Source organism: Numida meleagris, chromosome 9 (assembly GCF_002078875.1).
Source record: "Numida meleagris isolate 19003 breed g44 Domestic line chromosome 9, NumMel1.0, whole genome shotgun sequence".
Lineage (NCBI taxonomy): Eukaryota > Metazoa > Chordata > Aves > Galliformes > Numididae > Numida > Numida meleagris.
The window spans coordinates 385,204-398,732 of NC_034417.1; the positions used below are offsets into that span (position 1 = coordinate 385,204).

At 58.1% G+C, this 13,529-nt stretch overlaps 1 protein-coding gene across 3 annotated transcripts in view; it reads right to left on the minus strand.

Moving 5' to 3' along the window:
• Window positions 1–13,100, minus strand: part of ZNF609 (zinc finger protein 609) — a 35,692-nt gene extending 22,592 nt beyond the window's left edge. For 2 of the 3 annotated variants that reach the window (XM_021407321.1, XM_021407323.1), the window contains exon 1: window positions 4,984–6,443. In XM_021407321.1, coding sequence (XP_021262996.1) covers window positions 4,984–5,733 — 750 coding nt within the window. In that variant the 5' untranslated portion in view covers window positions 5,734–6,443. Of the gene's footprint in view, window positions 1–4,983; window positions 6,444–12,589 lie in introns of those variants that run through there. The other variant, XM_021407322.1, reaches the window with a different exon arrangement.

The following is a 13,529-nucleotide window of genomic DNA, read 5'->3' on the forward strand; positions in this document are numbered from 1 at the left end:
GTTCCTGTGCCTTGAAATGTTAATGCTAAGCAAAAAAAAAAAAAAAAAAAAAAAAAAAAAAAGCAGCAGCCTTCCTGTTAGCAAACGGCTGTGATATATATACATGCTTGCCTTCCTCCCTTCCAAGCCACAGAACAGCAAACAGCACTTGAAGCTCTGCAACGCCGCTCTCCCCACAAGGCATCCTACAGACGTGCTGGTCCCCCCGCACCAGGATGGCGCAGGCCAGCTCTCGCTGATCACTTGTTACCACCTCAAAGAGCCCGCTGGCATGCCGCCATACTCCCCTCACAGGATCCTTTTCAGCCTTCAGAAGCGACCTGACCAGCCTCAAGCTTCAGCCCTGCCCTCGTACCCTTCTCCCAAGCCCCCCTCCGGGCTCAGCTCACTGGAGCTACAGGGATGAGTGGGGCTGCTCCCAGCTGGAAGCGGGGATGGAGGCGAGAGGGGACTCTGGGAACGGCATTCATTTGCATAGCACCTGGGAAAAATCACAGCACGGCATTTACATCGCTAATTGGGGGAGGAAGCTTCCTGGAACAAGATTGCTTTCTGGCTCAGGGAAGGAAAAAAAAAAAAAAAAATTAAAAAAAAAAAAAAGAGAAACACACACACAGACAGACACAAAAAGCCTAACCACCATTTGTAGCTGCGACTCCACCTGCAGCACCTGCCAGCACCCGGCACGCATCCCACCGGATTTGGTGGTGGCTCCTCTCCCATCGCAGAGTGCCCGCGCCCAACCCGGTCTTGCCCTCAGAAGCCCCAAGCACGTTTACTGACACCCCCTCGGCTCCCTGCACAGCCTGCGGGCAGGGCTGAGTAACGGGGACAGCAGCATCTCCAGCAGACATTGGAAAGCAGCGCACCACCAGGACACCAACACCTTCCCGTCCTTTCAGAGCCCGGCCAGCTCACTGCTGCACGCCCATGGGCCACTGCATTACGGGGATGCTCTGAAGCTGCTCTTATGGATGGGCTGCAGCTCCAGCCCAAAGCGCCCGTAGCGGAGCACGGTGACAAGCAACCTGGGAAAGGTGGCAGCGCCCACCAAGGCAGCCTGGAAAGGCAGAGGGAGGGCCAGCAGAGCGCCGGGCGCGGCGGGCTGCCAGGTGGAGCGGCAGATTTGCTCATTAGTGGATTATTCCTGGCACACTCCCCATGCATCAGCTCCCCAGAAGGGCTGCGAGAGCAGCTCACGGTTTTGAAGCCTTCGGGGCTGCACAGCGCCGGAGACGCCGGCGAATCTTCCTTTAAAGAAATCTCGCTCAGCCAGATAAATGGTGCTGTGCAGCAGGGGTCATTAGGCTAATAAGCAGCCACCGTCAGCCTGGAAGCAAGGCAACAGACACAAGAGAATCCACCAAAGCCAGTTAGCCTCACAATCTGACCCATCTAAAGCAGCCACCATCTGCCGAGGAGTCTCCTTTGGAGAAGCCGGGCAGGTGGGTGAGAGGGCCGGGGCACGCGGCGGCCACATCTTTGATCACAGCCCGGCTGGGGAGCCGCAGAGCGCGCAACGCCACGCATTTATGGCTTTTCCCAGCCAAGGAAGTGGCATGTGCCCAGTGCAAAGTCCCTCGACGAGGAGCAGTTCCCCCTCCTGCGTCCTCCTTGCTCCTGCCTTGTCATTCCACTCTCGTGCTTGGCAAACAGGAGAGGGTTCCTTAGTGGTGCTCGTGCTGCCGTGTCCTTGACAGGGAGCCGCTGGCCCTCGCTTCCAGAGCACCGGGGAATTGCACTGTGCGATGGAGATGGGGCTGCGCTGCAAATGAGCTCTTAAATTGGACCAGGTGATGCAAACGAGCTGTGCATGGAAGCTCACTCAGCCCCTAACTAGTCCTTCAGGAAAACCACGGGAAACCCAACAGGAGGAGACATGGTTTCCCCTGCTCCGCTACAATGCCTTGTGAGGTGGGATCAGCCGAAGCTCCCAGACTGCTAGCAGCCTTCAGAAAAAAAAAAAAAAAAAGCACACACATATAAATAACCTCTCAGCAGGAGCCAAAACTCAGAGCCTAACCCCACGGTTTTAAGTGAACAAGTCCAATTTCCTCCTTTGTAGCTCTTGACACATGTTGGCTGCGTGCCCCCTCCTCGCCTTGTTCCTGCAGCAGAAGGCTCTGCACTGCGGGTCAGGGGACGATAAGGAAATGAGCAGTGTAATTTCCAAGGCCTCCAAAGGCAGCCCTGTCAGCAGCTCCGGAGGCGGCTTACTCGAGCATGGCTGGAGAAAGGAAACCGCGGCGAGAGGAGCCGGCAGCTGCTGCTGCGCGCTCCCTGGCTGCCCTTGGCTCAGCCCCGGCCAGGGCTGCCAAAGCTGCCGATCCCTGGAAAGAGCTGGAGCAAGGCGGGGAAGCCTCAGCCTCGAGCAGCTCAGAGCATTGGGTTTGGACGCCCTGCGTGTCCTAAAGCCCCGGTGAAAAAGGAGGAACAACAGGGGTCAGACACAGACTGCTCCACAGTGCCTCTAAAGCACCTGGCCGTTTCCTTTTAGAGGTGTTCTTTGCTTTAGCCCTGAGAAGAGCAACGCCAAAAGGAGCACTGCCCATCACCACCGCCCGTGGCACTGGAGTCAGAGTCTGATGCTGAAGAATAAAGCTGGGCAGGCATGCCATGCCTCATCCCTGCTCGGCCACATCTGCTTGCAAATCCACCATCTCGAGCCCATTCATCCTCACCACAATGGGGCTGGCTGCTCAGAGCAGCCCAGGCTATGCTGAACCCCTGCGTGGTGCAGCAGTGAGCCAAGAAAAACAATAATCTTTGGGGTGAGAAGGCTGCTCTAGGCTTTTTTTGCAAGCATGGAAGACGCCTGTGAAAACACCACAGTACTGCCACTACTAAGCGCTGCCAGAGTGGCACCAATGAAACCAAACCTTTGCTGGAAGCCCTAGAGATGGGCATTGAGCACCTTCCCAAAATGAAGCGGTGGGACTCCAGCTCCTGTCTCTAGCAGGACATGCACCAGGACCTCAGTGGGGCACAGATGGGCATAACGGCTCCAAGGGCTCCTCCAAGCTTCAGGCAGAGAAGCTGGCTGAATAATTCTGCATCACAGCAAAAGAGCTGCCCACAGAGAAGGAAATACTGAAACCTAAAATTGTGCTCGGAGCTGGAAGCTCCAAGCAATGTGAACCTGCTGCACCATCAGCTAGTGAAGAGGACAAGCAAGAAGGCGAGTGCCAGGGCAGAGATGAAGCAGAGCAGCGGCACAGTTTGGATCCCCTTACCATGTCCCCTTGCCCTCAGATCAGCACTATCACGCTCAGAGCAAAGCTACGTTGACTTCAGGAGGGAGAATGCAGGATGAAAACACAGTGATGGCATCTGCAGGGGAACAACCAAGCCCTCGCTGCCCTGAACGGCAGCGCACATGATGCAGGGAGGGTTTTGTGCAGAACGGAGCCTCCAGCGGCTTCTGTTTGCCTTTTCCTTGTTTGCAGCAGCGTCACATCTGGACAATCATCAGGGAAAAAAAAAAAAAATGAAAGAAAAAACCGCCCTCCTCCTGCTGAACAAGCTCTCAATCAAAACAAAGCCGGAGCAGCAGCCAAGAGCTGGGAGGCTCTTTTGTTTAATGCTTAACATCCCCCTGGCCGGCCAGCACTGCTGCTCCCCCGAACACTGCACCTCAGCAGCTGGGCCACGTGCAAGGTCCAGCACAGGGTTCTCTGCAGGAACTGAGCCCCCTTCCTGCCCCCTACATCTCTGCTGAGAATGCAGCAGGGACTCCTAGATCGAGCTAAAGTAGGGCAGGGGTGCTGGGCAAGAGGGCTGCATGCAGGGGGGTCCCTACCCCTCGTTCTTCCCCTCTCTCCATCCCCAGATGGAAACCAGCCTCATGGTCTCCTCAAGCCAAATAGGTCCCCCTTCACAAGCACCCCAGTGGGCTTCTCCTCCACAAGCTCAACTTGCAGCATCCACAGCTTTTTGCAGCCATTCAAATCCATCACACAAAAGAGCATCTGCTCCTCTTCCCAGCATCATTCACACAGGTTCTGGTGCTGGAACAGACATGGAAACAACACACCTTCTCCACACCACTCCTTAATTTCACAAACTCCAGCTGATGGCCCTACAGGCCTCTTTTCCTGACCTACCCGGGAGCCACTCACCCCATGCCCTGGTCTCTCCCCCAGCCTTCTCTCCGTATTTTCATAGCTCTACGTTCTTCTTTTGTGGACATTTCCCCATTCTTGCTGATATCAGCAGCTCTCCCCATCCTTCCTCCCACCAACCCCCTCCCAGTGCCCCAAATCCCCACGCCAGAACCAGAGAGGACGTGCATCAGCTTCCACGCTGTTGACCAGAAATCCAATCCCGCGCATCTCTGCAATCCATGAGCACGGTGCCACCAGCACAAAGGGGCTTCAGTAGGCACGAGCACACACAGCTGTGCATCTGAGGGTGCCCAAACCACTGCTCGGGCTCTCAGACAGACCAGGCATGCTCTGCCGGCACAACCCATGGGGCTCTTGGAATTGAACTTCAGGGTGTCCCCGCATGCTGCTCCTGTCCAGCCACAGCACCAGTGCCGCACAGCAGTGGATGAGAACAGCAGGATGGTGGCCATGGGCTGACTGCCGCTGCAAGCTGGACAAAGCCCACATCCCACCAGCAGGCCGCGCGAGGAGGCTCCCATCAGGCCCACGCGCCCGCGCAGATGCCATGTTTACCAGCACGTGAAGGTTTCCTCCTCAACAAGTGATGCAAGCGAAGAGAAAAGAAGTCCTTGGGGAACCACAGGGAGCTCTGACACACAGAGTAAGGCCACCATGGCTGACAACAGGCTGGAAGCCCACGGTGCCCACTGTGCCAGGAGCCGGGCATCAACCTCCGGGCTCCTCCTGCACAGCCGTGGGGACCAAGGAAGCTCACGGGAGCCAGTCCTGCTCCTTTGACACACACAGCGGCACATCGCGGAGCAGAGCAACCTCTGGCACCGCCACCCCTCTACCCGCAGCCTGAGCCCTTCCTTACCTTCTCCGATTTGACCTTTTTCAGCTGCCGGCACTCTCCTTCCCCGTCCTCCAGCTCTGACTTAACTCCCAAGGGGTTGAGCGCAGCTCCCGTGTCAATAGCTATACTCCCAAGCTGCTCAGCGGCAGCAGCAGGCTCCGTCCCCTGGCTCCCATCGTACTGTCCCACCCTCACGGCCAGGGCCAGGGGCTGCAGCACACCAGGCTCCTTCTCCGTTGGAGCCCCCGCACCCTCACTCCTTTCCTTCTTGCTTTTGGACGAACCGCCCTCCTTGTCCTTCTTGGAGCCAGCCACGCTGCGAGACGCCTTGGCCGACTTCTCCGAGCCCTTGGGGGTGACGGCAGGCCCCAAGCCCCCCGAGTTCGCACCGTCCCCAGAGCGTCCTTGAGCCTCCTTCTTGCCCCCAGCTCCCTCACCGGCCGTGAACAAGGAGCTGCCCGGGGCCGGTTTGCCACTGTCCTTGCCGCTCTTGCTCCTTTTCGACTTGGATTTGCCCTCCTTGCCCTGCGGGCCCGGCACCGGGCTCACAAACTTGATGTTGTCGGGTAGGGTCGCCACCGCGTTGGGCGCTGGGAGCCCCACCTCCTTGGAGCCCGACATTTCCAATTTCTGCTGATCCTTCTCCAAATCAGCGTCCAGATCAATGATGAGATTCCCTACACCAATGTCCCATTCATCCCCGCTGTCGTACGTCTCTACCGGGTTCGCATCGATTCCTTTCCCTCCGGAAGCTCCGCTGCTCAAGGACATCTTAGAGTTAACAGCCCCTCACAGTTCAAGGCTCTTCCCTGCCTCCTGCCCCGGGGTCCGCAGCGCTACGTCCTCGGGCTGCCAGCGCTCGGGGTCTGCCCAGGTGACGGCATCGCTGCTGGAAGGGAGAGCAGAGAGAGGAGTTACACACAGAGGGACGGCACAGAGGGGCAGCCGCACCCGGCTCTCGCCTCACTGCCACCGTGTGCCCCAGCCCGTGGCAGGGTGCGAGCCCCCATCCCGCCCCTCGCCTGTCCTCGCGTCCCCGCGGCAGCAGGAGCCATCTGGCAGCGGTCCCTCGATCGATGCGAGGCCCTGGCAGGTCACAGCTCCCGGCTCCAACAAGACATTACTCACACATTCCCCGCTCGCCATTTCCCTCTGAATTATTGAGCGCAGCCCTGGGATGGAGGATTGATTCCTCTCCTGCCGATGCCACCCACGGCCGGGGGCTGCCTGGGGGGGGCTGCTCCGCGCTGCCAGGCAGAGGGCTCAGTGCCTCCCTGGGAAATAAATCCCAGCTCCAGGGCGCGTGGCCATGCGGGATGGCACCGAGCGGTACCGCCGTGCAGGGCTGCAGCACCGCAGCCCGGCCGTGCAGCTGCAGAGCCAGGAGGAAGCCCTGAGCACCATCTGGATGAGGCCCCTCTCCAGCACTGCCGTGCCCGAGGCCTGCTGCTATTGACGAGCAGCACTTCAAAAAACAGGTGACTTCAAGAGAAACAAGGGAGAAAAAAAAAAAAAAAACAACCACACACACACACACAAATTTCTTCAAACCCCAGCAGGCAGGAGCCTGGAAAGCAGCTTCATGGTGCGTTTCCAGAGATGCAAACACTGTAAAAATGCCAAGGATTCTTTCATCAGACAGGCTGCCGCAGCCAGACCATTTTCCATCTGCTCCCCACAGCATCCCTGGCTCCGTGCAGCCAATAATCCACTCTCTGACAGGTCATTACGGAGAGCTTGAACCCCAGGAGCCGAGGGCGAGCATGCAGGCTGGAAATGAAAAGCACTGACCTCTCATTTCAGCGGCAGAAAGTGCCGAATCAGGAGCTCCGTGCGTGCTGACGGTCGCCCCAAGCCTCCCCGCGCACCACTCTCACCTTCCTCCTCCTCCTCCTCCTCCTCCTGCCCACCTTCCCGCACGGCACGGCTGGAGCACCCTGCTCTGTGCCCTGCACCCGGGCCCTTCCTTTGGTGAAGGTGACGCGCAGCCCACGCTGGAGCCGTGGTCCTGTGCCCTGTGCAGATGGGGGGCACAGCAGCAGATCGGGCCCCGCAGCGCCCCAATGCTCCATCCCATGGTGAAATATCAAAAATACGGGCAGCAGACAAGGACTTAGGTCTGAAGCTATGCAAACAGCAACAGCGGGTGACAGGCTGCTGATTCCTCCCACAACAAAAGGCAGAAGGATCCCACAAGTCTGCTGGCTCCTTGGAGCAAACAGGTTCAGCAAATGCGGGGAGAACACAAGCACCCAATGGAGGAGGCAGCCCAGGCCCTGGCAGGCAGGGAAGGAGCTCAAACAGGACCAACTGGAACAGGTTGGGTGCCGAAAGCACCACAAAGAGGAATGGGGAAGGAGCAGCGCATCCCAGCCCACAACCCCAAAATGCAATGCAGGGTAGTTCCCCTGCAAGCCAACCCACACACATAGCAGTTCCCACAGCCCCAGATATTGTCCAGGTCCCCACGCCCTCCTCCTGACACTGCCACTCACCTCCCACCATCGCCGGATGGATCCCCATGCAACACCAGCAGCATGTGCTCACTTGTTGGCTGGAGCCCTGCCAGTACAGCATTTTAAGAGCAGTCCTGGTGCACAGATCCGACAAGGAGACAGCTTTCTGCTTGGGAATGCTGCGCACACGCAGCACTAGACATGAATAATTCAGCTCCATTAGGTGCCGAGACCTCTCCAATCCACATCTCCGTGCTGGGAAGGAGCCAGCGTATTAGAGACAAACCTGAAAGTTCACTTTGGGAGCAAGCAGCCAACTGCAAACACACCTAGAGGAAACTATTCAAACAGAGCACTTCAAAAAGCACCCAGCAGAGAGCTGGGAAGCCGCACGGACCCAGCCCTTTGTGCTCCAGCATGCCGGGCCTGACCGAGCCCTGCACTGCGGTACTGGAACCCAGGGCAGGACAGCGGGATGCTGGAGGAAGTACTGCTCCTGCCCCAATGGAGAAAGGCTGGCTCATCCCCGTGCGCTCCAGGAGCAGCCTCCAGTGGCTCCCAGACACGACTGACTGTTACTTTCACCCTGCATAACTTTCAGGAACGGCAGCTAGAAGGAGATGCGAAGGGGACAGAAAGCCACAGGGACCCGAGGGGCTCGGCCACGAGGTGTGCCCCCAGCCCCTTCTCCCCGCATGCCACTCCAGCACCAGATCCCTTTTTGTTTCCTTTTACAAGCAAAGCGAGCTCCGAGGGGACGTGCTCCCCTTCCCAGGGCCACCACGCTCGTAATCCCCCAGCTGGGCTTGTTTGGGTTGGATTTTTGTGAAGTAACTCCCGTGTCTTTTTCTGCAGATTTCTTTTTAAGATGTTCCCTTTCTCCCCGCCCCCTCTCTCTAGAGATGGGGGAGGGAAAAAGGAAAAAAAAAAAAAAAAAAAAAGAGAAATGTTGAATGAGAGCCAGCTGGCACACACAAGAGGAGACGGAGAAATCTGCACAAAGGAGCTTCCTCACTCACTTGCTGCTTTCAGCTCCAGAAATCCGGCAGGGAGGAGGGCTTGCTCTCCCCCGTGCATCAGTCAAGGCGCAGCAGACAAAGGCGACTGGCCATGACACCCTCCAGAAGTGCCACCCGGGACGGGCAGGGCTCCGCGCTCACCCCGCACCATCGCCAGGCACACCCAATGACGCCGAGGAGCCACGCTCCCGCCGGGCACCGGCACAACTCCGACGGCTCCCGGCTGGAGCGGGATGGCGCGGGCACACTGCCAGGAGCCAGCAGGCTGAGCCCCATTTGAATAAAATGGAGCCAAACCCTCCTCGTTTAATATGGAGGTGCACCCCAGCGAGACTACATCTTCCAGCATGCACTGCAGCCCAGCGAGCGCTCCAGAAACTTAGGCCGGGACTCCAAGTTTCCGCCGGCGGAGCTGTGACACCAGGGATGAACCTGACACGGGGCAGCGCCGGCGGCATGAGTCATGTGCTGGTATTCCTGGGGAAAGCCGAATGGAGGCAGTGCGAAAGCAGGGCGCTGCGAGAGGCATTCGGTGCGGGGGGGCAGGAGGACCGCAGAGCGGAGTTTAGCAGATCTATCCGCCGTGTCACCCACCCGCTTCCAAACACACACCGTGCACACCAACGTAACACACACCATCAGGCAAAAGCTGTGCTTCAGACCAGAACTCACCCTCACATCCACCCCCACCTGCTCGTAACCCCAAAACACAGCCTTCCAGCAAGGTGGAACTTAAATAATTACAAAGAAACCATAGATACAACGAGATATGGGCACGCAGCATAGGATCACAAGAGAAGGCTTTTCTGCGTTAGCCAAAACTCAACGCTTCTCCCCTCTGATGTTCATTCCACTCCAAAGCCCAGCAGAACTCAGAAGGAGCCCAGTGGGTAGCTGACAAAGCCCAGCGCTCCCAACGGAGGCTCCGAGCAAAGCCAGAGCCCCATGCACCACGCGCCCCTCAGCCCCAACGAGCCCGGCGTCACCGGCTGCGACGTCACCGGCACATGAGGCACACAGAGAGGGGGAAAGGAAAGGGAGGAAACGTTTCAGGCCTTCCCTCGTGTTGTGAGATGGGAAAAATGGGAACAGCTCTTCTTTCATCCTCAAATGGCTTTTGGAAGTGTCGGCACCAAAGCCACCATTTTTTGTTTGCCCCGAGAGCACGCACACCTTCAGAATCACGATTACTTTGTTCTGATGCTTCACAGCCACTGCACTGTTTTCCAGCTGCATACCCCTGTACCAAACTGAACACCACTCAGGTTTCCTCTACCAACATGCAGGGAAACCCAAGAGCTTCCTACTTCAAGAGCACGAACCCGTGCTCAGTACACGACACTGTCGATGGAAGGCACGTCGATGCCTGCGGAGCCATGCAAAGGCACCCAGCATCACTTCCTCTCCTTCCCATGTAGGACAACCAACAAGCCTTCTTCTTCTTGGTCCTCCCACCCCCCAGTGCAGGGATGGATGCAGCCCGATGGCCAAAATCTCCAGCTCAAGGTCTTGCCGCAGGTACAAACTCACAGAACCCAAAATCCGAGAGCTGAACACAGCCAAGAGCTTTACCAGCAGGACCCAGATCCACATCCACGTGGTGCCCGGTGCTCCCAGCACGTGGCTGTACTGGGAAAGAGGAGCTGAGAAATCTTGCCACGGGGAGCAAGAAGGGGAACAAGGGAGCAAGCTCCCTCCCCGCAAGCTCAGCTCTCACATCCGTCTAGAACCAGGGACAGAATTGTAGAATGTCTCAAGTTGGAAGGGACCACAAAGATGAACGCGCTCAGCTCCCAGCCCTGCCGCAGGCTGGCTGCCCACCAGCTCAGGCTGCCCAGAGCCCATCCGTAGCCTTGTCACCTCCAGGAACGGGGGACCCACAGCTCTGGGCAGCCTGCACGTGGTGGTTCAATACCAGCAAGAATCCCAGCACCATCCTCACCCAAAATCTGCATCCCTGCAAGCAACGTCCAGCCAGGATGAGCTCGGGAACACTCCAGACCCAGCAGAGGTGCTCTCCTAGTGCCCCACACTGCCCTCCCACCGAACCAAGGCAGCCACACTGCTGCCAAAAATACCATTAGACACTGGAAAAGGGACATCTGAGCAAAGCCTGGCACCGAGCAGCGCATCGTGACGCTTCCCACAGGGACATATGGGGCGAATGTGGGGGTTGGTTCTCCCTCTCCATTAGGAAACTGGAACCAAGGCAGCCTTGTGGACTGCAAACCAGTCTGGCTACACCCTTGCAAAGCCCCACACAGAAAGCAGCTGCTTCGTAAGGCTTCGGGCAATCTGAACGGGTGGCCTGTCCTCGCCCACCAGAGAGCGCGCAGAGCTACCCTAGGGCTTACACATCCCAGCCTTCAGAGGACAAAGAACACCTCTCTGCCGCTCCAAAAACCAAGGAGCCGCCACTTCTCCTATTAACGCCTTTAATTCCCCTCACTCAATAAGCAATTAGGGCACCTTGGCGAGACGAGTAGAGGCTTCATTTGCAGCAGAAGACCAGAGGTACAGCTGCAATCCCTCTTGCTGTCAAGGCACCAGCCTGGGAACGCTTTGGGAAAAACCAGCCAGCCTGTGAAGCACGGGAGGAGGCACACGCAAGCAGTGACAAACGCAGCACACTGAGGATCGGAGCAAAAAATCCCTCCAGCACTTTTTTTCCTTCCTACCACCCTTTTTTTCTCTCTTACGGGAGGGATAATAAATAGGTGTGTTTCGCAGATTAATAAAGCCCATTTGCAAAGCTATGATATACATCAGAAAGTTGCTAATTCATGCTAATGGCCCATTGCAAATGACCGAGTTTTGTGAATTAGCCAGCACGTAATGGCATACAAAAAAAAAAAAAAGTAAGAATCGTGCATCAAAGTGTACTTGGCCTGTTTTTGAGCTGTAGTCCAGTTTTAATTACTTGTGGCAATGGGCATAAAGAGAAGGAATGTCTAAACCAGAAAAACAAAGAGGAAATCTCCGGGACAAGGAGCCCCACCGCAGCCACGGAGCCTGTCCGAAGAGGCACAGTCCTCTGGGAGACTGGCGAGCCCCCGGCCCACCAAGGAGCCCTGGCTCCCACTGCTCTGCCGGCGGCACGCCAGCTCCTTCCAGGGAGGTTCCATTCCATCAGACCTGAGGAAGGGGACATCACCTTTATGGAAACAGTCCCAAATTGCCTTATTTTGTACCGACGCATCACCATCCTGGCACAAAGCGACGTCACAGCCGATGGAGCACGGCATGCAGACGTCATCCTCGGGCTGTCACGGGGCTGAGCAGCCCACGGCAGCTCAATGGGAAATCCCATGCTGCAAAGCGTTCCCGTGCTCACGGCTCACGTGGTGTAAAGGCACAACGTTCTCTCTTCTTTCCTTTTCGTTTCTTATTCCATAAAGAAGGAAACAAACTGCAGAAGTCAGGCGTTTAATGCTCTGTAAGATTTTCCTGCATGGACCCACGAACAGCCCTCCTGCCTGCCCGCACACCTGGCACTCAGGTAAGGCAGATATTTCTTAGCACGTGAAGGATGCTCAGCTGCAGCAAAAGCAAAACAACACCTTGGCTGCAATTAACAAACAGATTTTTCACTAGAAGCCAGAAGCGCAACGGGCATTTCCTTCAAAGAAATACTACATCCAACACAAAAACACCCCAGGAGAGCTGAAGTCACGGGGCGAGCTTCCATCCCATCCTAAGCATGGGACCAGCGGAGCCCACTGCTGCAGCCACCCCATGGAAGCACGGTGCTGCAGGGAGACAGACCACAACACAGGGCGCCCGTGGAGCATCGCAGTAAGAGTGATGAGGGAGAACCAACACACACCTCCCAGGGCTTTGGGAAGGCACGTGCCCAAACAGCTCCAAGCCATCCCACCGGCAGCCAGCGGGGCAGGGCCGCGGGAGGCCCCATCTCCCTCCCAGCCCATAGTCTGGGAGATGGCTTTGCTGTGCAACCAAGCACCAAACTCACCTGGAGCTCAGGGCGGAAGTGCCCCATGCCTTGCAGTCTCCAGTGCCCGCGTTTCCCTTATCCACCACATAAGAGCAACCGAGCGTGTGCCGTCACGCATCCCTGAAATGATGTACCTGGGACCATAAATACCATCCTCTTTACATAAGGCTCTGGATAAAGGGGACAAAGAGGCTTACCGCCTTACATCTGGCACCCGCGTTGCATCAGCAGCGCCTTAATCCGAATCAGAGTGCGGTCGCGCGTGGGAACGCCTGCCCGAGGCTGAGAGCAATACGATGCAGAGCGGATCTTCCTACCACCGCCATGGGAAAGCAGAGAAAAGTCCCACTCTAGGGAAAGGTCCCCAGGCAATAGGAAGGAGCTGCCAGTGCCACCGCTGAGCCCCGGGACACTACCGGCTCCAACGCAGCGCACGTCCCTCGGCCGCTCTTCTGCTCCACGAGCTGTTTCTTCACGACAAAATGCATTTCAGAGAGCTGAGGGGTCTGAGGGCAGAGGCCAAGCCCGAAAGCCCCAGCCACGCTCCATTACAGGTCACGGCACCTCACTCCATCAGCAACCTCCTCGCGGCCGGCCCCGACGCGGGGCCGCTTCTGCCGAAGCACCGCATCGCACCGCGGGCGGATGGGGCCGAAGGAGCCCCTCTGGGAGCCGGGCGCGAAGGGGACGGGGCTCCGTCTGCAGCCCCCCACGCCGAACTCCCGGCGCAGATCAATGGGAGCCGAGCGGCTCTCCCAGCGCCGCGCGCGGCCGTGCGCTGCCAACAAAGAGCAGAAATGTGCGGCGCAGTCCTACGGCGGAGCCACGCACAAAGCGCGGAGCGGCCCCGCGGGCCCCGCACCCCGGGGGGAACCGGGGGGGAGGAAGGCCGCGAGCACCGCCCGCCGCGACACGGCCCCGCGGGGAGAGGCGCGGGGGGGGGACGGCGTGACAGACGGGGCCTGAACCGGTGACCTTCCCGTGTACACAATGGAGGGAGCGGGCAGCGCCGCGGGAGCGGCCCGATGCAGCGCTCCGGCCGGCGGGGAAACGCGGGGCCGAACCGGGCAGCAACCCCCGCTCGGGGCAGAACCCCCCCGCGCCGGGGGCCGAACGGAGGCCGTGGGGAACGCGGGG